Source organism: Seriola aureovittata, chromosome 19 (assembly GCF_021018895.1).
Source record: "Seriola aureovittata isolate HTS-2021-v1 ecotype China chromosome 19, ASM2101889v1, whole genome shotgun sequence".
Lineage (NCBI taxonomy): Eukaryota > Metazoa > Chordata > Actinopteri > Carangiformes > Carangidae > Seriola > Seriola aureovittata.
This window is the reverse complement of record NC_079382.1, coordinates 476,547-503,665: the sequence shown is the minus strand read 5'-3', so window position 1 is coordinate 503,665 and position 27,119 is coordinate 476,547. Positions and strand designations below refer to the sequence as shown.

General features: G+C 41.7%; 1 protein-coding gene and 1 long non-coding RNA gene across 2 annotated transcripts; one reads left to right on the top strand and one right to left on the bottom strand.

Annotated features, from left to right (window-relative positions):
• Positions 1 to 3,877: 3,877 nt before the first annotated feature.
• Positions 3,878 to 7,657, bottom strand: ptger2b (prostaglandin E receptor 2b (subtype EP2)). The gene is made up of 2 exons (XM_056404672.1): positions 6,280 to 7,657; positions 3,878 to 5,734 (listed from the first exon to the last, which is right to left on the bottom strand). Exons 1-2 carry the CDS (start codon positions 7,153 to 7,155, stop codon positions 5,471 to 5,473), a joined length of 1,140 nt encoding a protein of 379 aa, XP_056260647.1. The 5' UTR covers positions 7,156 to 7,657; the 3' UTR covers positions 3,878 to 5,470.
• An 11,748-nt stretch (positions 7,658 to 19,405) lies between these two features.
• Positions 19,406 to 21,530, top strand: LOC130160621 (uncharacterized). Its single transcript, XR_008826036.1, has 3 exons — positions 19,406 to 19,520; positions 20,152 to 20,221; positions 20,317 to 21,530. It is a non-coding gene; the product is annotated as an uncharacterized LOC130160621 (long non-coding RNA).
• Positions 21,531 to 27,119: the final 5,589 nt, after the last annotated feature.

The following is a 27,119-nucleotide window of genomic DNA, read 5'->3' as shown; positions in this document are numbered from 1 at the left end:
GTTGATGAGAACAACACAGTTGAAAGAGCACAATGCTGGATTTAAACAGAGAAGTGACCGACCTTTACTGTTGTCTCTGACTGTCTGAGCTTCTACACATTGTTAATGTGGAGTCAACACAACATTTAGTCAGAGCTCAGGTAGAGTTGCTGAAAGCATCTGTTGTCAGGTTCAGTCTCCTCCCAGTGGATTAATATGGAATGCGGATTGGTCCAAACGTCCATTTTGATGTCCCCATTAAGACGTCAAATTTGCACGGTGACAGAAAATGTAATTTTGAAGGTCTTGAGACGTTTGAATTTGAGCGCCACCACTTCATCAATTTCTTTGGGGAAACCACATAGACCTATTCATTTCAAGATAAGAAACAATTATCCATTCAACCTACCTATGAAGGTTAGTAATATTGACATTATTAATAATAGTATTTAGATATATGTAATATTGACATTATTAATATCTGCATTTATTATTGAGAAAAATGTAACTTCAATATCATAACTGACATATTCATTTCATGAGGTGTGTTTGTCTGGGTGCCACTAGATGGTAGTATTAGACTGAAGATGGCAACCTGTTGAATTCTGAGCAGACTGGAGAAGGACAGAGAATTTGGGTTCTGTAATCAATTACAATGTAACTGTTTAAGATCTTTTCTGATTCGTGGTGAGAGTTTTTTCCTGTAGAGGATGTAGAGACAGAGCAGGTGAGGGGGCTGAGCTGGAGTGCAGAAGGGAGCAGATTGGAGGCGCACCTGAAACTCTCACGTATACTTTATACAAACCAATATTTTAACTTAAATACATGTCACTCAAACCCACTCAATTTCACCACTCACGATGTTGCATTGCCTCAGCGTGGGATCAACCCCCATCCCTTCCAGCTTGTCTTTTCTTTGGTGTTAAATGCACTTGAAAAATCAAAGAACATAATCCTCATGTAACCACCTGGCTCATCCAAGTAAAGGACGGCATCATCCACTCCAAAATGTTCTTTGTAGGCAAACTGTAGAGGGTCTAGTGCATGTTCAACCTGTGGCCTCAGAAGGTGGAGAAGCAGCCGCTCCAGGGTCTTCATGATATGTGATGTGAGGGCTACAGGTCTGTAGTCATTTATCTCAGCCAGCTGGGCTGCACAGTCCTTTAACAGCCTCGGACACACATCATCCGGGCCTGTTGCCTTTCCAGGACGTAGCCTCTTGAGCTCCGCCCTCACCTCCTCCACTGTAAAGGAGAGGAGACTTGACCCCAGTGTGGAGGGAGTTGCAGCTGCAGTCTCGGATTGTGGAGGAGACGCTGTAGGAGAAGCTGCAGCTGAAGCAGTGGGAGAGAGAGAACAGGTGAGGCTGGCTGTTCTTGTCCTTATAACCAGTGACGGTCCTCATCCCCTTCCACACCTCTCTGGTGTTGTTGTGCTGCAGCTTCCTCTCTACATTCTTTTTGTAGTCCTCCTTCGCCTGCTTTAATCTTCTCTTCAGCTCATGTTGCTCACACCTGAGCTTCTCCCTGTCTCCATCCCTGAAGGCCTCCTTTTTCTGCTTGAGGAGGGTCTTGATGTCACTGGTGATCCAGGGTTTGTTGTTTGGAAAGCAGTGTACAGTCCTTGCTGGTATTACAGTGTCCATACAGAAGTTAATGTAGTCCCTGGTACATTCAACCATTCTGTCAAGGTCAGGGTCCTTGTTTTTATCATTTTCCTGTGACTCCAACAGTACATTCCAATCTGTGCGCTCAAAACAGTCTTTTAGAGACTCAATGCCCACTGGGGTCCAGTCCCTGAATGAGCGGATGGTTGCAGCCTGCCTCAGTACACAGGGCTTGTAGGAAGGCTGAAGAAAAACCAGATTATGATCTGATCTGCCAAGTGGTGGTAGAGTTGAAGCAGTATAGGCCTCTGACATTTGCATACAACAGATCAAGTGTCTTATTTTCCCACAGTCAACATACGATAATTGCAATGAATGCATCAGGGTGCTGAGTTTTACTCTTGCAATAGTCTCCTGAAGCTCTGCTCATGGTTGAATGTAAACAACAATGGTGACGATATGTGAGAACTCCCTCGGTACATAGTACGGTCTAGTATGGACTTGCTACCACTTGTCTGTGCATCATTTGAATAAGATAGAAAGTACTCAACGTTGCCACGGTTACTATAATAACAGTCAAGGCTTGGTTAGGTTTAGGGGCAAAAACCACTTGGTTTGGGTTAGGAAAAGATCATGATTAGAGTTAGTATAAGTATCTCCTCAACAATAGACGATCTTCGTTGTCATGGTTACAATAATAACAACAAATTGTCATGGATAATAGAAACAATATAAACTACTGGTTTCACATGGGAACTGAAAACCAATCTCCTGTGTTGTTATCCTTTGTTTTGTTGTCTCATCCATCCACCCCAAACTCCTCCTGATGTAGACTCTATTGCTCTTTACACTACATAACCACACTTTCCGCTTTGTTCCTGTCATAGTTATTACAACCACTAGATGTTGCCTAACAACAAATGAAGCACTAAAACCAGACAGCTAAAGAGGTCTACACCTTGGCTTAGACAGGAAACATGAGCCCTAAAGCAGGCCTGCAGGAGATTGTAGCGCAAATGGTGAAAATCAAAATTTGAGTGTGTGTATGGTGTGTGTGTATGGCCTTGCTCTGTCATACATATTTGCATCAATTTTAAAGTGATTTGATTGAAAACACTGATGCAATGCAGGACAGTATCAAAGTATCAAAGACTCAGTACAGACTGTTTTCATGAGTTGTCAGAGTCAGATGAGAAAACGTCTTTAGTAGTGAACTATGTGTGGACACAGTGAAAGTTTGTACAAACACAATGAGAATGAGGAGATTACACAAGTAGTGTCCTGTGTTCCTTTGAAAGACTGCACTGTGGTTACAGAGCGGTTACATCCTGTTCTTGTCAGTGTGTCTGTGTGTGTGTGTGTGTGTGTCTGTTTGTGTGTGTGTGTGTGTGTGTGTGTGTGTGTGTGTGTGTGTGTGTGTGTGTGTGTGTCTGTTTGTGTGTGTGTGTGTGTGCGTGTGCGTGTGTATGTTTGTGTTTGAGATAAATATATCTGAAGATTAAATCAGAGGTCATCTCATCATCAAGTGTTGTTTTCACCAAACTGCTGAGTCCAAATCTAGGACACAGACACTACTTGGTTTAACTTCCTGCTGTGGTCAGTTTATGTTGACACATTTTTCCCTCTGACTACCACGCAATCCCCACTTTCATTCTAAATTTGACGTCACACAATGTCAATAATTCACCATCACAAAAACTGAGGAAAATTGTGAGTGAATATTGTTATGTCACTACGCCGGCGACAGTCAGGGAAAGAGGCATCATGTTGTCAGGTCGTCCGTCCGTTTCATTCTTGTGATATCTCAGTAACACCTTGAGGAAACTTCTTCAAATTTGGTAGAAACTTTTGAACTCAAGGATGAACTGATTAGACTTTGGTGGTAGAAGTTGGTCACTGTCACCTCACAAAATGATAATACAGCTTGTATCCTGAAAAGTCCTGTCCACAAAATTATAATGAATCATGTACCAGTTCAACGACATCTCCCCTCCACATCCTTTCTAACAGCAGCATTTTGTAGGAGGCTTTGTCAAAGTAATCTGCAGGGCCAAATCCTAACTGACATTGCCCAACACAGATGTTCCCAAACTTTTCCATGCCAAGGACCCCCCCCCCCCCAAATAACATTAGCTTCTGGCCGGGGACCCCATCTGCAAACCGACTGACAATACAAAGGCAAATGTAAAAAAAAACAAAAAAGAAAAGAGAAATGTGTATATACATATATATAAATGTGTAACTTTTTTTCTCCTTTTTTTTCCTGATATTTTTTTCTTTTGTTTTTTTTTTTCAAACATTTCTTTATTGAATTATCTGTTTAAGCAAAGGAACAACACCAAACAATACAACACATATAAGTGCACAGATACAGCATATATGATAATGAATAAACAATGATGAGTAAAATTAAATAAAAATCACTAATAATAACAATTACTGAAAATAAATAAGATTTTAAAAGAAAGGGGGGGGGGTACAGCCCTGTACAACAGTCAGTTCAGTTCCATTCATCATTCCAACTTTCTACTTCAATATTATTACATTTCAGGAAGTTACAACATCTTCCAAAACCTGTCAGGGTGGTTTTTTATAATTTTTTATAATGCAACAAACACATGTTTTCCTAGGAAAAGTAAAAGGTCATTCCCTTCAGTCATTGTGAAATTGTTCCATGATTAGACTGTACAATGCTTTGTTTCCCAGAAGCAGATGTTGAGAAAGGACCTGACATTTAGAAGTCACAAAACCATGTGGGTAAATATTCAATGTACACAGTTAAAAATTTAGAGGAACCTCTTTGCCTATGATCACCTGATATCATCATTATATTGTCTGTGACACTTTGGCAATATTGTCCACCTGAATTCATGTCAATAAAGCATATTGAATTGAATTGGCTTGGTGGCTCCTACACAGTTTGTCAAGCCTGCCTTAATGTCATGTCACTGTCCACATGTAGATGTGCTCTGTGTTTTGTTGATACTTTTAAAGTTGAAAAGCCTCGCAAAAGTAGGCTGTTGCAAAGGGGAGAATGCAGGTCAGTGTCCTTTCAGCCAGAACGGTAAAGTCCTGGGGCGTCGAGCAGCTCAGTTGGTTGAGCATCCGCCACCATGTGCAGAGGCTAAGGTCCTCGCTGCAGTTGGACCCGATTCGAATGACAGCCCTTTGCTGCATGTCATTCCCCCTCTCTCCGCCTCCCCATTTCCTGCACTGTCAATAAAGGCATAAAAGGCCCCAAAAAATAATTAAAAAAAAACAAAGAACCTACACCAGGGGCAAAGGGGTCCCTAACCCAGTTTAGATGGGTGTTTAAAAGGTCAGGGGAAGGTCTCTGAAATATACATGGAGGTGCTCAAGGTGGGACTGGATTAGTGGAGAGATGGGGCCCAGCTCTTTTGTTACTCCCAACTGACCACAGCGTAATCTTCTTGGATAAAGCATGCACTTTGTTTTGCACCTACAGTGTCTGCGTATCACACCACTTAAATACATTTAGATGTACAGTACATGTATTGACATGTTTGCAAGTTTGTGAATCATCAATGCACCGTAAATTGATCTTCCAGTTGATGATTTTCTGATGAGAGGAACTCTGCAACTTCCCTCCACAGCTCATACACGTGGTTCAAAACTGTCCCCCATGATACCCAGCGCACGTTAGAGTGAAGCAGCAGCCCCTCAAAGCAGGTGCCCATCTTTACTAGTCGACTTTGTGCACAGTAGCTGAGTCACATGACCTCCCACTCCCACAGACTGTAGAGCACTTCCTGTTGTTAAACCGTGCCATCTTAGACGTGGCAAGCTCAGCTCTGTTTATTTTTCAGCCTTTCTTCACTCCACACTCAGACAGAGACTTATCCACATCCATGTCCACTGTCATCCTCATTTTCCGGCTTCTGGGGTTGCACCGCAAGCCCCCCCTCCCCCCCCTCTTTGTTTGGACCGAGCATTCAGGGTCTTCCCTCGCATTAATGTGGACTCTTGTGGTTTGTGCAACTTCCTCCAAAGGATTTTCAGCAGGGAGGGGCGGAGGATGATGAAGACCCAGGGGTTAAGGATGGAGTGGAATGACAGTAAACGTAGAGCTCTGAGGTCAGCGGCGTGACGCTCCTCGTGGCTGCCTGTTAAGTTTACGTACACTCGGAGCTGGGAGGGGGGTGATACAATGTTGTGCAAATACATAAACATAAGGTTTAAGAGTAAGGACAGGATTCTGTGGCACACAGCAATAAAGAAACCAACTGAACTACCTAACTAACTTGCTAACTAACTAACTGACTGACTGATTGAGTTTTATTATTCTGCTCAAATGTCCTATCATCAAGACAGTAACTAACATACTTTGCTCACACACACACACACACACACACACACACACACACACACACACACACACACATACATTTCACCCCTGTGTACGTTACAACTAACCCGGACTATGAGGTGAATTGTAACATTTCACTCCTTGTGTTTGAGAATAAACTAGACATGTTCTGTTTGTGATGTAGACATGTTACAACTATCCTCAGTCTCCCCTACTGTGGCTTCAGTCGCCCAGGATGTAGAAACAAGGTTGCTCCTTGTTCCACAGTTTCACTGGAGTCTGATTCAACAACAACACTGTAAACCACATGCTGGATTTGCCACTAAACTGATGTCAAATTTCAGCCATTTGGAGGCATAGATCTTACCACTAAGGGGAGGGTGCAGCAAATGAAGACCACAGTGATGGTGGCCAGCGGCAGCAGATGCTCCACTTCCTCCGTCATGGATCTTGACGCAGAATGCGCAGACACTCTCCTCCTGTACATCATCACCAAGAGGAGGAGAACAGCTATGTTGCACACCACCGTGGTAGAGGTAACGATGAGGATGAAAGATGCGTAAAATCCGATGTAAACTTGGCCCTTTACCTCCGCGTGGCTCATGTCCAGGAAGCACCAGGTTCCAGGGCAGTACTGCACGTATTCACCAAAACCCAGGAAGGGGGCGATGCAGAAAATGACGCAGGCCAGATAGATGAGCGCAATAGTGATGTAACCACAGCGTTTGCTCAGGTGCCTCTCGTAAAAGTAAGGGTGACCTATGGAGAGGTAGCGCTCGAGCGCCATTACGCACAGGATGGCCAACGTGGAGAGGCTCAGGAAGGTCATGTTGAAGCCAAAGTAGGAGCACACCTCCGCGTTGGCGCTCATCCCCACTAGGGTTTTCCCCTGAGCATAAGCTGACAGCACAACAGGACTGACGGAGACGGAGCCGAGCAGGTCCGTCATGAGCAGCGCAGTCACCAGGACATGGTGCAGGGACGGGCTGGTCCTCCTGCGCCGGACCTCCAGCAGGACCAGGGCCATGATGTTGCCCACGACACCCGCCGAAAACATCACCGCTGAGGTGATGGGCTGTCCGGACTCCACGTCCACAATGTCATGGCATCTGTAGTGATCCGTGGAGTTATTTTCAGTAGACATGAAAAGTACAGGAGCCGGGACGAGGCCAGTGAAAATAGGTGGTGGTCTGCTGGCGCACACGCTGTAGCCACAGAGCTCAGGTTTGGCCCCTCCCCTCATCCTATCACACACAAGCACACACACACACACACACACACGCACACACACTAATAGCCTACTGTATGTGGTGTGAATTCACTGCACTATAATTGATGCTATGTTCCAAGTTTGTTCATACTTTTCTTGTGTCTGTCTATTTTTCAATGCATAGTTCCATGTATATCATTTTGCTTTCCTCAGCTGTGTAAATTTATATATAACATTTTTCACACATTTTCTAAACTAGGTCTCATTTTTTTCAAAACTAAACACAAAGCACACAAAAATGCAAAGTGCCACATATCTGCTGCAAAATGAAACACTCCATTGAAAATCATAAACACATCTAAAAATCAAATATTTGTATCAAATGCCAAACACTTTCCACTTTCCACTTTTCCATTGCCAAACACTAGCGTGAATTTTTGGATAAACCATGTTCTAAATCTAAACCTCTTCTCCTCTTCCACAGGCTTGTGTTTACATTTCAATACAGTGTTGTAAGGTGACAGTACAGTAATCTGTTGTGAGGCGTTGAAATGTTGACAGTACAGTAAAAACCAATGCAATGTTGAAGCAGAATATAGTTATTTTTCCGAAATGTTACTGTTGTAACTGTAGTACATTATTGTGTCTGAATATATTTAACTCTATATTTTCTGCAGTTCTCTTTTTCTAAACTCAGTCACGTTTTTATCAAATTATAAAAACATTTGGTGTCTAAGTCTTGAAGCTCTGGTGAAAAGGTTTTATTCACTGGTGACATTGTTGACGTGACATGACTGACTTTACATGTTCCAACATGTGAACAAGGTTTTGATTGTTTCCAAGGCTTTTGCACAGGTGAGACAGAGTTGTGATGGTGGATGACCGTTTCTTAAACATGATATTTTGGTCATAACAGGAACTACAGCCCGAAAGAAGGAGCAACTTGTGTTAACACAGGATGGAGATATATAGTTATCACTTTTCTGTTTGCTGTAAGCTGCATGTTGGATCTTTTTCTTTTCCTCCTGTAGACCACATGTGCCTTCACCTTTTGTGACTCATCCGTTATCAGTAAAACAAACACCAGCGCCTCTTCCATGCAAAGTTATTGATTGCGGTCCAGAGACTTGGGACGTGGACCTGCAGTGGCTCAGAGCTCTCCCTGCTTTCTAAGCCTAAACCTAAACTCCACTCGATTTTGGATTCAGTTTATAACTCAACTGTAAAGACACGCTGACTGCTACTTAAGGACTGAATTCTTGGCCAAATACCTAGATGATCTATAAAAGAAGAATAAGAGATGGTGAACTTTCACACTGGAGGCATGTGAACAGTAAAATCTCACTTCCTGTTGCGCATTGAGGAGCTATTTACATCCAGACGCTCCTCAGTTCAACTAAGATTACCAAATGACAGGGGTGGACAGTAACAAAGTACATTTACTTGAGTACTGTACTTAAGCATATTTTTCCAGTATCTGTCCTTTTTTGATTATTTGTTTGTGTAAACGTATGACTTTTACTCCACTACACTTGAAGACAAATATTGTACTTTTGACTCCATTACATTTCTATGAACAACTTTGAAGCTGAGCTTTAAGTCAGAGTAATGAATTGTCTTTTTTTTTTGAAAATGCGATAGACCATACACTGTGTTCATCAAAGGAGAAAAAACAGTCACAGTCAACTCCTCCTGTTTCTAAGGTGAAAGTATAGGGCTAGCTCCTTTTAGGTATTAGCAGTAAACAGGATGTTTTATTGGTCAGGACACAGGAATGAAGGTGAGGAAAAGAAAGTCCATTAGGCACTGGCAACATAACATAGAATAACTACTGTAAAACATTATAAAAGAAATGTAAATATTTATATGTGTATCAAATACACTAATAATATTCATTCTGATACAAACTGTATGAATATGCAAGGTAAGGCCCTCCTTTAACATAACAGCGACTTAGGGTTACACAAAGTAAGAGTATAATAAAAATAGTGACCCAGAGTTACAATATGCAAATGAGAATATGATAATATTCAGAGAAATAAACAAACTTTTTACATTTAACCAGGTTGCATAGTCCAAGGGCGACATTCGCTGGTCAAACAGGGCATTACACAATGGCGTGCACACACACACACACACACACACACACACACACACACACACGGGGTGAAGCACCTACCTGGCCTGGGTGGAATACTCCCACAAAGTCTTGACCAGCTCAGCTTCAGGTATGTCCCTGTTTAAAGCCTCATAGGTTCTCAACCACTTCTGTTTCCTTCCCAGGAGTCCAAATTATCGTTTCCTTCAGTCCAGCACCATCTCCACTGTTGAAAACTGGATTTTCAGATAATGAGCTTAAGTTCCTGTTTAATGAAATCCCCAAAATTGTATCCTTTTATCTACTCCCTAAGGTGCACAAAAATCTGGAAACTCCCCAAGGAAGACCAGTTATCTCAGGCAATGGCAGTCTCACAGAACTTGTTTCTAAATACATTGACTACTATCTTAAACCCAAATTTACCATCCCTTCCAGCATATATTCAAGATACTAAGCTGTCCTGAAAAAGACTGAACAATTAGGCAACATAGGACAAAATACTATACTGGCTACTATGGATGTTGAATCACTATATACAATTATAAAACACGAAGAAGACTTAACAGCATTAGAATGCTTCCTGAATGAATCAGAATATCCTCCTGCGCACTTTATTTTGTCTTTGACAGAATGGACCCTAAATAACAAAATTTTTGTCTTTCAGGATCACTTATTCAGACAAGCTAAAGGTTGTACAATGTGGGCATGCTACAGTCCATCTTATGTGGATCTTTATATGGGTAAATGGGAAAGGGACTATTTGATTCCTCCAAACATCGATAATATACTGGGGTAGGTATTTGACAATGTTATTTTACTGTGGGTGGGGTCAGAGCAGGATTTATTGACTTTTCATCAGTATCTTAATAATACAAACAAAAATGTCAAACTTTCTTTAGAATATGACAAAAGCTTGATTCACTTCCTGGATTTGGAAATATATAAACTCAAAGACGGATTCTTGCATTCCATCATCTACAGGAAACCTACATCCCGCAATACAATACTCCATGCATAAAGTTTGAAACACCTTAAAGAGAATATACCTTACCGTCAATTCCAAAGTCATACAAGAGTATGTGATGAAGAAAGTGATTTTGATCAAAAAGCTGAAGAAATGGAGAATTGTTTCATTCAAAGAGGCCATGAGAGGACATATGTTCAAAGGCTAAAAGTAAAGCTAAAGACAAACAATGACAAACCCTTCTATGGAAGGGGACACCCAGACAGGCATCTGAGAGAGTGTTTTTCTCTACAAAATTTAGTACAGAGGCTTACCACATCAAAAATATTATCAGAAAGAATTGGAACATACTACAGTGCAATGCCTCAATACAACACATCTTCTCAGAGCCTCCTCTTTTTTGCTTTAAATGCCCACCTACTCTAAATGATAAGCTTGTACATAGTTATTTACCTGCAGACCCCAAAACTACCTGGCTCCCCTCAAAACCTCCTGGTAATGTGCTAAAATGCAATAGCTTTCAGGATATCCATGGGGATAAAAGTTATGAAATAAGACACTATTAACTGTAAGACCACATTTGTCATTTGCAAATTGGAATGTCCTAATGTGTTTTATATCAGAATAACTAAATGCAGACTACAACATGGACTGTCAGAGCAAAAATATGCCATGTGGACACAAAATGATGACTATCCTATGGCTAGACATTTCAAAGACAAACACAACAGCAACCCATCTATCTTGAAAGCTATGGGCAATGTTTTGTAAGTGAAGATGTAGATATATTTTTTGCATATATGTCCTCATCTTTCTTTAACTGTATATATCCTTTATCTAGAGAGGCTACCCCCTGTTGACCTAATCACTTTACTTCTTGAGAGGCTGCCCCCTGCTGACTCAAATTTATTAGAAAGGGATGGATGAAGTGAACACTGATTTATACTGATTGACCCTGATTGCTGAGTGTTTACACCTGTTAATTTGCTCACCCTGTGTATAAGTTGTTTCATCACATATTTCTCAGTAACAAACTAACACCAAAACACGTCGAAGTGAATGTTTTTAATCATGTTCTACACATAGAACTTGCCAGCTCATTAAAGGCATTTTAAACCTTATTCTAAAGATGTGTGCCTTGGTTTTGGACATCTAATGTGAAGGTCATTATCTTGATGCTGCCATGTCATTCTGTATCATAAAGGACCTGTATGTACACATTACAGGCACATGACATTACACTGACATTTCCAGCAGTTGCCACATCTATTTAACTATTATTATTATTATTATTATTACTAATAGATAGATAGATAGATAGATAGATAGATAGATAGATAGATAGATAGATAGATAGATAGATAGATAGATATTTAATTTATCCCCAAGGGGAAATTCATGTGTCCAGTAGCTCATTGATAATAATAATAATAAAAACAGTTAATAATTAATAAAAAATAATAACTAAATTAATCCACTTCCTTTGGTTGAGTTGTATAATAATTATAATAATAGTTTATTTGTATAGCACTTTTCAATACAAATAACAAGTGCTTCATATGAATCAAATAAAAACATTAAAAAAAAATCAAAGTGAAATGCAAATGAAATGAAAAGACACAATAAAAGCACATTTATAAAAGTGTGTTTTAAGAAGTGAGGTAAAATGGGGAACTGACTCTGCAAATCTGATCTCCTCTGGTAGCTTATTCCAAAGTGTAGGGGGCCTGATGGCAAAGTCCCTGTCTCCTTTGGTTTTTAATCTGGACCTTGGAATGTTCAGCAGCGAACTACCAGAGGATCTCAGACTGCGTCCTGGTCCATAAAGGGTTAAAAGTTCAGAAGTATAAGGAGGGGCCAGCCCAAGTCTGGCCTTAAAAGTAATCAAAAGAATTTTAAAACCTATCCTAAAATAAACGGGCAGCCAGTGAAGAGATGCGAGGACCGGACGATGACCTCAGATTTTGACTGATTCAATTGCAGCAAGTTGTCTGACATCCAGTATTTTATTTCGGCAAGACAGTTGTGGAGGGTTGCTATATTGGACTTATTACCAGGTCTGGCTGGTAGGTAAAGTTGTGTATCATCGGCGTAGCAGTGAAAATTAACATTTAATTTAAGGATGATTTCGAAGAGCGGGAGCATGTAAATGGAAAATAAAGTACAACCCAGAATTGAGCCTTGTGGGACACCGTAGGGTGAGTTAGTGGAGGATGAGACTGAGCCAGCCATCAACACAGAAAAACATCTATTAGATAGATAGGACCTGAACCAGTTTAAAGCCACACCACTGATTCCTAACCACTTCTCCAGTCTGTTGATCAGTATATCATGATCTACTGTGTCAAAACTGAGGTCCAACAGAACTAAAAATGGAACAATCACCTGCATCTTCAGCCAATAAAAGGCAATTGAAAACTTTAACAAGAGCCGTCTCAGTACTGTGGAATGATCGGAAGCCTGACTGGAATATTTCAAACAGATAATTTGTTAAATGTTCTAATAACTGTTAGAACACAACTTTTTCAAGAATGGAATGGAAGGAGTGGTAGGATCCAAGTTGGGTTTCTTAAGAAGAGGTTCAATAAGAGCAGTTTTAAAATAGGCAGGGACAGAAACAGAAGTCAGGGAGCTGTTCACAATTGCTAAAGTAGAAGGACCAATAGCAGGCATAGTATCCTTCAGTAGTCTCGTAGGGACCACATCCAAAAGGCAACATGACAACTTAATTTGTTCAACCATCGCAGTGAGTGTAAACAAACACACTGGTGTGAATGAGCTGAGGGAGGAAGTATGAAATGATCCGTGAGTTAAAGGCTCTGGGACAGGTAGATCGTGAGGGTGTGAGCTATCAGTCTGGGATCTGATTTTTTCAATTTTTCCAGTAAAAAATATCTTAAGCTGTTCGCAGCAGTCAGGTGAAGAATGCATGTTATTGTTAGAGGGGGCATTCACAATCAGGTCGAGTGTTTAAAACAATACTTTTGAGTTCTGGGCATTCTGGGATATCTGGGTGGAGAAGTAAGTTGCTGGAGCATTAATAACTGCAGCATTGTATCTCTATATTAGGTCTTTCATAAGTTCATAATGAACATGAAGTTTGTATGCCTTCCATTTTCATTCTACTTTGCATACCTCTCTCTTTAGAGAGCAGGTGTGGTCATTAATCCACGGGGTGACTTTGGTTGTTGATTTGATTGGGGCAACTGAGTTCAATGTTGCCAGGCAGAGGCAGTTAAAGGAGTTCACCATAATGTCAGGATGAGAGAGGAGAGGCAGATCGGGTGTGGAGACCAATGTAGTTGTAGGAGGCAGAGGAGAATATAAATTGAACACAATGCTAAGATGATCAGATACACAGAAATTAATAAATTCTAAACAATCGATCTTCAGGGCATATGATAGGACAAGATCAAGAGTGTGGTCCTTATCATAAGTAGGTCCTGAGTGTAAAACAAAATCAAAAGACTCTAAGAGATTAAGAAATTCCCCAGCAAGTTCATCACCAGGACAGCATATATGAATATTAACATCACCAATAATACAGACTCGGTCATAATTAGGTAAAAGCAGGTCAGAAAATTCAGAGATAAAAGTGCCATTAGGTTTTGGAGGGCGATAGACTTAGAGGAATAAAATAGGCTGATGTTTGTTTACATAAAATATTAGGCTTTCAAAGGAGGAGAATTCCCCATAGGATAACTTACAGAAAAAATCCTAAAAATGACAGCGACCCCCCTGACAACCAAGGTTTCTGAGCATACTGAAGGCTGTTGGGGTTGCTTCATTTAAGACACTGTATTCCTCTGGTTTTGACCATGTATCAGTCATACAGAAAATAAATAATAAAATCATTGCATAATAAGAATTTGTTCTTCAAAGATCTCACATTTAAAAGGGTGATTTTTTACAGGTGTGCTTGGGGGAGCAGGAAGTTAGTTATTTACATTGACTTTCCTGCCAGTGTGGTATGGGATATATTTTTTTGGTCTGCAGTAGTTCATTTTAATAGGAGGGACGAGTCCAGTATATGTTGTGACAGAGGTAGCAGGTGTATGGAGACTAGCATACAGGAAGGGGGAGCTAGAGGGAGGAATAACATCAAATGGCTGTGTAGGCAGGAACTGATGTCTGGTGAAGAAGATTGGGGGACCTGAGTAGGGACAGGTGTGTTTGTGATTGGGAACATTCATGCACGTTGAGACGTCTGGACCGCATGCTGAATATTGGTCGACAGCTTACAGCTGCCCCGCTTGTTGGGGTGAATCCCTTCTCTACTGAAGAGAAAAACACGATCCTGAAAGTTCAAATTGTCTATAAAATTCATGTTGTGAGACCTGCATGCTGACTGGAGCCAGGTGTGCAGGCTGACATTTTGTGGCGCTTCATCATGGCGCTTCATCATGGCTCGTTACTCTGTAGAAAAGGCTTATATCTCCATCTCCTAGCCTTTAGCTTAGCCCCGGCTTCTTCGGCTAAGCCGGTATGGGAAGTTTAACTCCGTATCTGGTTCACTTTAATGGCAGGAGTTCTTCCTTCTTCCTTCATGTACATTATTTTCTCTATCATTGGACAAAACAACAAAGTAGAATAAAAAATGTCAATCAACATCTATCTATCTGGTGCCATAGCTACTCCTCCTCTCGGCTTATTGGAGGGTCAGACTGTGGAAATTACAAATACATTGAGTCGTAATAATGTATATAGCAAGCACTGTATGAATGTATGCGTGAATGTGACTCGAAGTGTAAAGCACTTTGAGTGGTTGTTAGGACTAGAAAAGTACAATATAAATGCAGTCCATTACCTGCCAGCCAGCTCCCCCCTCTCCAACATCTTCACCCAAGCCCCGAAAACTCAGCTCAAACAACTAGTTCACAATGAAGAACTCACATTTTTTCATTCAATCTGTTGTGTTCTGCTTTGTGGGTCAGGAAAAAAAGACATTCAAAACTTTATGTAATCTTTGCAGGGAAAAGTCCATTTTCAAAAAGTGATGAGTCTCTCACACAAACTAAAGTACGGTTGAGGTAATTCTGTTGACCACATAAAATTCAGCAGACAGTGCAACATGAACACTCACATTATTTATTAATGCAGTATTTGTAAAAATCAGTGTTCTACTGCAGATTTTCAGACATGAGCTGCTGTGGAGGAGGAAAAGGGCGAAGACAAGTCCCTGTCTCCTCAGAGTTTAACTAAGCAACAAAATGCTTCCGTAATAAAATTCACACAGCTGTTCTTCCACTGCTGCTCACCATGCTGCTCAACCAGGCCCCAGTGATGAGGTCAACATCACAAATGCACCAAAAAAGATTTATTTACATTTCAGGCTGCTGTTTCCCTGTGCCTTTGGTGTTATGATAAGAGAGTAAAATGAGGGAATGTGGATCCGTTTCCACGCTCAGGAATAGGATATGATGAGAACAAGACTTAAGATGTGTTTACATGTCACTTTGACTTAGAGCTGTTGGCCAGCTTCAGTTTATACACCCCTGGGAGAAGAGCTGCTGTTGTAAACAGAAAGGCCATTATCCCATACTCAGAGTGGAGTCCAAGTATAGCTACTATTTTACGGCCTGAGCTATGAAACAGGACTAGACAGCGAGTCCACCCTCCAGATTGACTGACTGGTCAAACCATTATTATTGGATGGGTCCTGGACTTGTTCATCTCTAAAGAGTAAGAGGGAATGGACTCTGCTCTCTCTCCTCTTGTTATCTCTGTACTGTGCTCACTAATGACTGTCACAGTGAGTTGTAGGTTTGGTATGGAGGAAGGAATCATGAGTCCTTTAAGTACCTGGGCACTACAATAAACAGACGACCTTCAACAACAGTGACGTGATCTTTATTTGAGTTTCATGTGGGCTGAGTCAGTTTTATCTGTTGGTGTGTGTCAGCTGTGATAGATGTTTGAAGCACTGACTGTCTGTCTGTCATTTTGAGCTGCTCCTTGTAATGCCACCTCCCCAGGACAGATGTTGTTTGGGCACTGGAAACTTCAAATGGGATGTTCCCCAGGAAGTGGGTCAGCAGGCTGGAGTACTTGCTCAAAATGTGATTTTATTAACAAAAATATTACCAAACAGAAGAAAACATTAATCAGATTAACCAAATTCCCCCCCCCCCAAAAAAAACTTAAATCTTAACGTCAGAAAAAATCAAATCTGCAGCCTCACAGCAAACTACCACCTGCTCCGTCTGTCTCACATACCCATGCCCCCGTCTCTGGTTCGGGATCAGGGCTGGCAAGTGCACTCCCTGTCACCAAGCAGGCAGCCATCAAGCTCTTCTGTAATTATACAGAGACATTTAGAGGTTGTTACCGAGGGAGACAAGGACATCATGTTGGTATTAACATTTACCTTCCCTGTACAAACCTGTTGATCAGGAGTCCTGCACTGACACTAAGACATTGGACTTCAACACTGGCAATCATGTGTGTGTCTGATGTAATGATGCTTTGTGATTTTTCCAAATGAAATCAAAATATAGTTTGTTCATTTCTTTAATAACCTTGGGAGCTAAGGAGTATGCTGGATGTATCAGTTAAATGTTCATTATCAGCGTTCTTCTAAACAGTGTCTCTTTTTTTGTATTTTCTGTCACTTATCAACTTTATTTTGAATATTGTTTTTTCCCTGGTGTCTGAACATGTTATTGACAGGTCTATGATATAATGAAGAAGAGGAGAAGCTGTGGATGAGTTCACATTCATCATATTTCAAACACAAACCAGAGGCTTGAGAGAAAGTATCCCTGCTGTTTGTGAGGCTAAAGGAATTGGTGTTTCTCACTCATAGTTAATTGCTGACCATTTATATTTAACCTTTTAATGCTCCTGCTCTTTAGAAGGGCAGTGATTCGAAGACAGCAGTGAATCAAAGAGGAAAAACACTAAGTCCTTGTCACAGTGAATCTGAGACGTGTTAGTAGTGTCAGTGTGTAACGTCATGATCAAATCCAACGTGCTTTAGTGTGTCAAAAATAAAAGTCAAATGATTTATAGAAGTCTGAGGAAACCATCACCCTGGATGAAATGACTGTAATCAATGAGCTCCAAAACTGAGTGGGTTTTATTGTGGATAGATCTTCCTTTGAAGATGTAATGTACGCAGCTAAGAATAACATGAAGACTGGGGGCTGGATCCTTAAAGTGTTAACAAGAAGAATTCAAGCTATTTTTTTGCACTAGACAAAAGGAATCAAAAGAAATAATTTCACATATTTAAAAATTGATAACGCCATAATCTCTAACCCTTCTGATATAGAGAATCACACCCTCAACTTTTAATTCTGATTCATATAAATCAAACTACAACCAGTCGGAATGTGAAAAATGTATCTATGTTGTAAAAGAATTTATCCCACAAATATCAGATGAATTTAAATTGGATTGTGACAAACTTATTTCCAAGTCAGAAATTCTTGAAGCTGCTAGTAAAATGAAAAAAGGAAAAATCCCCCAAAATGGATGGTGTGCCTATTGAATTTTATTTACACTTTTGGAATGTGATCGAATCTCCTCACAATATGATAAAAGAATGCATTGATAAAAAAGAAATGACAACAACTATGAAGCAAAGCATAATAACATTGCTTCCCAAGCCTGATAAAAGACCATCTTCTGATAGATAATTGGAGACCAATAACATTGCTCAACATAGACTATAAAATTATTTCATTAATCTTTGCTAATTGTTTAAAGAAAGGTTTAAATCAAATCAATGTCACTCAAACCGGCTTCATGACCAATCATCACATCAGTTGCAACATTAGACTTATCCTTGATTTGTTAGATTACACTGCATATGTAGAATCAGATGCTTTATTTCTATTTTTGGATTTCTATAAAGCACTCGATACAGTTGAACATCAATTCTTATTCAGGTCACTACAAACCTTTGGTTTTGGAGAAACATTCGTTTTCAATGTTAGGATGCTTTAGGAAGATATCAGCAGCTGTGTCATGCTATATCCAAACATTACTAAAAGATTTTCAGTCTGCAGATCAGTCTGCCAAGGATGCCCCAATTCTCCATTTCTCTTTATTATTATTATTGTTTTCTTTACACATTGCCATCATTTTCAAGGAGATTTTTCAAAAGAGAAATGATGTAACTCAGCTAGCAGATGACACAGTTCTTTTTTAAAAGACCAACTGCAAATTGATAAGGCAATTAAAGAAATAAATTCCTTTTCTTGCATCAGATGAACCTAAACATATAAAAATTTGAAATTTTAATTATTTATAACACTAGGAAAACGGTAATGTGTAATATACAAGTTCTTTTGAGTAAGGCTTACATAAGGCAATGTTTTATGTGGAGAAAAAAGGCACAAGAAGAAACTACATTCTTTGTTAATGGAATAAACATTTTAAGTCCTAAATGTACTAATAAGCATATTGGAAATTACCTCTATAGCAAAAGGAAAATTTTTCCACAAGGAAAATTTGTATGGAACATCCATTTCTCCAATATTCAGTGGGAGTATGGCTTCTACCTTACAAATTTGTTATTCCAAATAAACTAAAAGAAGTTGAATACAAAACTATGCATATGATTAACCCACTAACAAATATGTTTCAATATGTGTTGATATTGATAAAAAATGTGAGTTTTGTAAAGAATTATACATCTATTCTTTGCATGTCAGTACATGTCAGGATTCTGGAGGAAAATGGAAGATTATTTTGACACTCAAACCAACTATTCAATTACATTAGATGCCAAGGTTATAATATTATATTATGTTATTAAAATAAAGAAGGTGCAGTGGGTTGTTAACTTAATGATCCTGCTAGGGAAGTTTCACACTCATGGGGCCAAGTTCTCAAGGTCTCGACCATCGTTTGAGCCCTTCAGGATGGAATTTAAGAAATACTTTGAGTGTATCCAAATTACAAATGATAAGAAACGTGCTGATACAGTAAGTGTTTAAAGGGGACATATTATGCTCCTTTTCAACAAGTTTGAATAAGTCTCAGAGGTCCCCAAAACATGTCTTTGAAGCTTCTTGCTAAAAAATCCGCTCCGATCCTTTATTTCAGCATGCCTGTAAACCCCTCTTTTTCAGTCCTGTTCAGAACAGGCTGTTTCTGTGTCTGTAGCTTTAAATGCAAATGAGCTGTGTCTGACCACGCCCCTCTTCGGAAGGCGATGCCGTTCGGGCTTCTGGCACCGTGCTCTAATGTTTACAGTGACCGTGACCGGTGACCTGGCGTCGGTAGCGATTTGGTTCAACCACACGACTTTTATCCAGAATCTGACCCAGAGGGAGAGGCTGCTGAAGAAGTTCAAACTCTACAACTGCAGCAGGACGTTTCTGAATGGTTGGTAACCAATTTTGTGTATTTTGACATTTCATTTTCAGTTTGTTGATGAGTGCTGGCACACAGTTACTAACATGTAGCTAGGTCGCTAATGCTAACTGTCACTGTCTCGTCATTACTGGGAGCTCTTTTGGTAAATAAGCACTATTGTGAATAGTGTAATGTAGTTATCTGTCAAGCCTCCTTAGATATACTTTTACAGTCTGAAAATGTTTGTTGTATGTGGACTGCTACAGATGTTCAATGTCAGTACTAGTCAGATATTTTAATAGGTGCTGACAAAGTAAATCATGTTTCTCCATGTTTTGAGCAGAGGTGCTCATCATGACATCTTCCTTTATGAAGTAAATTTATTTTGTGTATTACAATGAAAGCTGTAAATCAGCATAAACATGTCTGACAGCAACAGTAATCTTTAGTCAAAGACTAAACTGTGCAGTTTTCTACACTACACTGTTGTCAAGCTCCACATTATATGCAATAAGTGACATGTTATAAATTACCTGTTATATGCGCCTGATATGTAGCCAAGCTTACTTCTAACCCACCTTAGCTCCACTGTCTGTCAGTGTTTGAATTTCATAAGCTTTATATTTTGGTGAATGTTTCCATTTTTCTCTGTTTTGGACAGGTGCTCCTGTGGAAACTGTGCAACCATGCCCACAGAAGCTGAGAATATCTGCTGCTAGGAGATACCACAGGTAGCATTCTCACTGGACAAACTAATCAGTAATTTGTTTTGATTACATTACATTTATAATCAACCATAGCATTTACCATTTGCAATTCACTGTAGGTTACCAGACGGCTATGGGAGATGGAGGAAGATTTACCATGTATAGTAGACCGTCCTGGGTTGGAGCCGCTCTGCCTCATTGTGTTCTGCCTGCAACATGTACCGCATTGACTATGGTCCTTCACGGTTGAGAGGAATACACCAGTACGTTTTGCTTCTTTGTAAAAACATATAGTTTCAATCTAAATAAAAGATGTTAGACAGTCTTCTTTTACTTCAGTGCACATCATTTTACAATGGTAATAACACACCACAAATAGAGTAACACACCCTCAAATAAATTAGTTTAGCTGCTCTTTGATTTGTAAAGTTCTTCTATCAGCAGATAATGTGCATATAATATATGAATTCAGAGGAGTCATTTCTTTAGTAACAATCAAGCATTTATTTACATCAAATGAGGCATTTATAATCAGTGATAATAAAAAAACTGTAGGATTCACTGGATCCATAAAGAAAATTGTGAGACACAACATAGATATATGTTTGCAAGACTAAATGCCCTGTCCAGTTGTTTTAGTCAGTACAGGTATCTAGCCTATAGGAGCTTTGTGAGCTGGTGCTGGGGCTTCCTTGGTCGCAGAATCTGGGTCGTCATTCCAGCCTGGTCCTAGGCATCCATGCCGTGTTTCCTGACGCCACAGGCCAGTACGTGGGTTTTAGACTGGACCATGATAGAACCGGGACACAGAGCTGGATATGACCTCCTCCTTCTCAGGCCGCTCCAACTGTGCAGTGAGGTCCTCTGGGATGGGGATGGCCAAAGCAGCTTCTGTGTATGGTCCCGGGTCAACAAAGACTTTTTCAAATATGAGGTCCACCACATTCCCTGTTTGATAAAACACAAAAGATTTTGTTTACATTTTTCACTTTTTTTTTTGTTGTATTTTTACAAAACTATGACTGAAAGTCTGTTTCTAACCTCCTGACATTTTCTTTACTGTATTTTGTTGTTGATGGAACGGTCATAACATTATACGTGCAATACTTAATACAATGTGTACAAAACATTTTTTGGTTGAAATATAAAATAATATAACACTTATAGAATGTCGGCTCAGTCTTAACTGGTTTAGCTCTGCATTCTCCCTTCATGGCCTTTATATTGGACCTTGAACAGTGGTTCACCTTCTTTTGTTTGGGCTTGTGGTCGGTCAGCATTTTCATTGTAGGACATGGCAGCCAGGTAGAATCTGGAGGTACAGTAAAGAGAAAATCAAAGATGTTAATATTGACAGAAACCTTAGCCTACACACTCTCACAAGTTCTAAGTAACCACAGCCTCATTTACCTGCACAGTATTCCAAGACTGATAAATGATGACAACAAATGCACTCAATTATGTGTAAATTGGGTTGTCAATAGCTTGTAAATAGCTCACTGTATGTGCAAAATGCAAAAATGTGTATTATAGACTATCCCCTTGGACATATCCCCTTAACTCTGCGCTTATCTAGATATTTCCTACAGGCACTGTATCTGTAAACATGATATAAAAGTTAAAACGGCCATCATAAGGCATGACTCTCAATAATAACTTTCACAGCACTAGTACACAAGCCCGGACACCTACGCTAATCACTGCAGAGCCTATTTTTAGTCCGAATTCTCCAATTCGCCAAATCTCCAATTCGCCTGTCTGAGCACACATTTCCTGAAAGGTGGAGAAAGCAAAAGACGCAGAGGATGGACTTTTCTCATGTTTGGGGGGGTTCGTAGACATGCCAGAGACACATACTACTGATAGAAAACCATGGAATAGTGCATTTTGCATAATATGTCCCCTTTAAGTGAGTTCTTCAAAGAAATCTGACTATTATGTGTTTTCCTTAAGATCTTTGTTTTCTCACATGTTTTTATTCATTTATTGTATTGTATTGATACATTAAAAAAAGCCATATAATGTTTGCCAGTTATATTATTATGATGCCTGTTTATGTGTTCATTATACTACATTGATTGATTGATTTTGCAATTAAACATTTTTCAATAACCGACCCTTACCGTGGCAGACCAAGGCGGGGGCCTTGGCGGTCCGATCCTCGGTTACGGAAACTGGTTTTTGGAACATGGAACGTCACCTCTCTGGCGGGGAAGGAGCGGAAGCTTGTGGAAGAGGTGGAACGGTACTGGCTAGATATAGTCGGCCTCACCTCAACACATAGGGCTCCGGAACCCAAGTCCTTGAGAGGGGCTGGACTTTCCTCTTTGCTGGAGTTGCTCTGGGGGAGAGGCGGAGGGCGGGGGTGGGCTTTTTGGTGGCCCCCAGGCTCTCTGCCTGTATGTTGGGGTTCACCCCGGTGGACGAAAGGGTTGCGTCCCTGTGCCTCCGGGTCGGGGATCGGGTTCTGACTGTTGTCGGTGCTTATGCGCCGAACAGCAGTTCAGACTACCCGCCCTTTTTGAAGTCTGTGGGACGGGTGCTGGAAAGTGCCCCGAAAGGGGACTCCATTGTCCTATTGGGAGACTTCAACGCTCATGTGGGCAATGACAGCGTGACCTGGAGGGGTGTGGTGGGGAGGAACGGCCTGCCCGATCTGAACCCGAGTGGTGTTCAGTTATTGGACTTCTGTGCTAGTCACAGACTGGCCATAACTAACACCAAACATAAGGATGTCCACAGGTGCACATGGCACCAGGACACCCTAGGACACTTTGTAGTCGTATCATCAGACCTGCGGCCGTATGTTTTGGACACTCGGGTGAAGAGAGGAGCAGAGTTGACAACTGACCACCACCTGGTGGTGAGTTGGATCAGATGGCAGGGGAAGACGCCACGCAGACCTGGCAGGCCCAAACGGGTTGTGAGGGTCTGCTGGGAAAGCCTGGCGGAAAAACCCGTCAAGATGATTTTCAACTCACGCCTCCGGCAGAGTTTCGATCACGTCCCGGGAGCAGTGGGGGACATTGAGTCCGAATGGGCCTTGTTCCGCTCTGCTGTTGTTGAGGCGGCTGTTGCGAGCTGCGGCTGCAGGGTAGCTGGGGCCAGTCGGGGCAGTAACCCCCATACCCACTGGTGGACACCACAGGTGGGGGAAGCCGTCAGGCTGAAGAAGGAGGCCTACAGAGCGTGGTTGGCCTGTTGGTCTCCGGAATCATCTGACTGGTACCGGCGGGCCAAGTGGAGCGCGGCCACGGCAGTTGCTGAGGCAGAAACTTGGGAGTGGGAGGAGTTCGGTGAGACTATGGAGGAAGACTATCGATCGGCTCCAAAAAGGATCTGGCAAACCGCCCGGCGCCTCAGGGGTGGAAGGCGGCAACTCGCTCACACTGTTTACAGTGGGGGCGGGGAGCTGCTGACGTCAACTGAGGATATAATTGGACGGTGGAAGGAATACTTTGAGGAGCTCCTCAATCCCACCAACACGTATTAGATTCGCCCTGGGTATCTCAAGGCTCTGGATGTTGTAGGACTGTCTTGGTTGACACGCCTCTGCAACATTGCGTGGACACTGGGGGCAGTGCCTCTGGAGTGGCAAACCGGGGTGGTGGTCCCCGTCTTTAAGAGGGGTGACCAGAGGGTGTGTTCCAACTACAGGGGAATTACACTCCTCAGCCTCCCCGGTAAGGTCTATGCCAGGGTACTGGAAAAGAGGGTCCGGTCGGTAGTCAAACCTCGGATTGAGGAGGAGCAATGTGGTTTTCGTCATGGACGTGGAACTGTGGACCAGCTCTTTACCCTCGCTAGGGTGCTGGAGGGCGCATGGGAGTTTGCCAATCCAGTCTACATGTGTTTTGTGGATTTGGAGAAGGCTTACGACCGTGTCTCCAGGGGGCTCTCTGTGGGGGGTGCTCCATGAGTATGGGGTGGATGGCCCCCTGTTAGCGGCCATCAAGTCCCTGTACCAAAGGAGTGTGAGTCTGGTTCGCGTAGCAGGCAGTAAGTCGGACCTGTTCCCGGTGAGGGTTGGACTCCGTCATGGCTGCCCTTTGTCACCGGTTCTGTTCATAACTTTTATGGACAGAATTTCTAGGCGCAGCTGGGTGGTGGAGGGGTTTGGGTTCGGTGGCGGGAGGATCTCGTTTCTGCTTTTTGTGGATGTCCTCCTAGTTTCATCGAGCACCGACCTTCAGCTCTCGCTGGGGCAGTTCGCAGCCGAGTGTGAAGCGGCTGGGATGAAGATCAGCACCTCCAAGTCTGAGGCCATGGTTCTCAGCCGGAAATGGGTGGATTGCCTGCTCCGGGTCGGGGGGGAGGTCCTGCCTCAGGTGGAGGAGTTTAAGTATCTTGGGATCCTGTTCACGAGTGAGGGTAGGATGGAACGGGATATCGACAGGCGGATTGGGGCGGCGGTCTGTTGTGGAGAAGAGGGAGCTAAGCCGGAAGGCAAAGATCTCGATTTTCCGGTCGATCTAAGTTCCAACCCTCACCTATGATGTGGCTGGGCTCAGCCTTAGAGATAGGGTGAGGAGCTCGGTCATCCGGGAGGGACTCGGAGTAGAACCGCTGCTCCTCCATGTCGAGAGGGGCCAGTTGAGGTGGTTCGGGCATCTGGTGAGGATGCCTCCCAGACGTCTCCCTAGGGAGGTGTTTCGGGCATGTCCCACCGGGAGGAGGCCTCGGGGCCGACCAAGGACACGCTGGAGGGATTATATCTCTCGGCTGGCCTTGGAACACCTCGGGATTGTCCCGGAAGAGCTGGTGGAAGTGGCTGGGGAGAGGGCTGTCTGGAACACTTTGCTGAGGCTGCTGCCCCCGCGATCCGGATAAGCGGGAGACGACGAGAACTAGAACGAGAACGAGAAAAAAAGATTAGATTAGATTAGATTAGATTACATTAACTTTATTAATCCCAAAACTGGGAAATTCATTTCAAGAAAGTGGCTGAGTGATACGTGTCGATTTTGGTTCAGACTGGCGGAAAGTTTGTCTCAAAACTGTGAAAAATTGAAATCCACAAATGCTTTTTTGCTTCACAAGATCATTGATTCACAAATGTCTTCTTTGAAAGTTGTAAATGTTAGGAAGATATTCACAAATGCTTTTCATTTATTTGTTGATTATTGAATGTATTCACAGATATTTTTTTTATTTGTGGAATTCTTTTGTGTAGTTGCAGATCCATTTTATATTTGAAAGATATTTTTGGGAAGTTGCTCATTTATTTTTTGTATTTGTGGAAGGTTTTTTATATTTACAGATCACACATTTATGCATGGATTGTCGATCTGTTAACACAAACAATACTGAATAAACCTACCTCCATACATTGTCAATTTTTCCTCCTTCATCCCTGAGATCAAGCAATATACAAACAATGCAACAGTGATATCTAGTGATCACATGTGAAAACAGCGAGACAGAAAATTAATAAATGGCTAGTAAGTATCACATTAATTCGCAAAATGGAGAAATCACAAACCCTCAGTTACTTTGTTTAGAAATAACTCGAGGAGAGAAAGAAAAGAGGAGAGAAGAAGTCAATGTCTGATGAGTCAGTCTGACTGAACTGTTCAATTATAATGATGGAAATTTTGAACAGTGTGTGGATCATTGTTGGTTTAGTTTTTATTTCTCCTCATGTTATTCTGAGCGGCAGTGATGAAAAAGAGAGTAAATGCTTCAAACTGTCAGGAATCCTGTCAGATTAAAGAATCTGTTCAGTCCAAATGAAGCTAAAATAGTTATTATGTAGTTATTTAGTTTGATAAACTCTCATGTGGTTATAAAAGAGAGAAACTTCTCTTTATCTAAAGTCAACAGCTTTTTGCATGGTCATTCATTTCTCAACATTTCACAATCCGCATATTCTTCAGAAAAATAAATCTTCTTCTCACCAAACAAGTTCAAGAATAATATAATTCTAGTAAACCAGTCATTCAGTATTAAGGGACAGCTATTGAGCTACTCTGAATCTCTTGATAACATGGTTTATCTGCAGTACAGGTGCCCCCCAGGGTACGGTGCTCTCCCGTTTTCTCTTCACCCTGTACACCTCGGACCTCACACACAACACCACACACTGCCACGTCCTGAAGTTCTCTGACGACACAGCCATTGTTGGGTGTGTTTCGGAGGGAAATGAACTGGAATATAGGACAGTCATCAGGGACTTTGTCAGCTGGAGCAAGATCAACCAGCTTCAGCTTAATGCCAGCAAAACAAAGGAGATGATTGTGAACCCCAGGCGGAAGACATCCCACTTCACACCAGTGAACATCCAGGGACTGGACATCGAGGTGGTGGAGAACTACAAGTTCCTGGGGGTTCACCTGAACAACAAACTGGACTGGTCCACCAACACCCACGCTCTCTATAAGAAGGGTCAGAGTCGCCTTCACCTGCTGAGGAGACTGAGGTCCTCCTGTGTGGGGCTCTCCTCAGGACCTTCTACGACTCTGTGGTGGCCTCAGCCATCTACTTCCTGTGGTCTGCTGGAGAGGGGGCAGCACTGACAGGGATAGGCAGAGGCTCAACAAACTGATCCGGAAAGCGAGCTCTGTCCTGGGCTGCCCCCTAGACTCCATTGAGGAAGTAGGTGACAGGAGGATGTTAGCTAAGCTGACATCCATCATGAACAATACCTCTCACCCTCTGCATGACACTGTAGGGTCTCTGAGCAGCTTCTTCAGCAGCAGACTTTTACATCCTCGCTGTAAGAAGGAGAGGTTCCTCAGGTCCTTCATTCCAGCAGCTGTCAGACTCCACAACTCCTGCTCTTCCTGACCATGTGCAAACTTGCACGTTTTCATGTACATATTGTGTGTATTGTGTATATTGTATTTATTAGTGTATATTTGGTGTATTTTTTATGTATATTTCCATAGATGTTTATTCTATAGATGTTTATTTTTCTGCTGTG

What these genes read in the sequence shown, in the direction of transcription:
- ptger2b (XM_056404672.1), bottom strand. Translation starts at nt 7,155, where the DNA reads ATGAGGGGAGGGGCCAAACCTGAGCTCTGTGGCTACAGCGTGTGCGCC. An exon ending in GCTGCACCCTCCCCTTAGTG is followed by an intron (nt 5,735 to 6,279) that starts GTAAGATCTATG and finishes CCCCCCTCCCAG; the next exon opens with CTCCGAGTGTACGTAAACTT.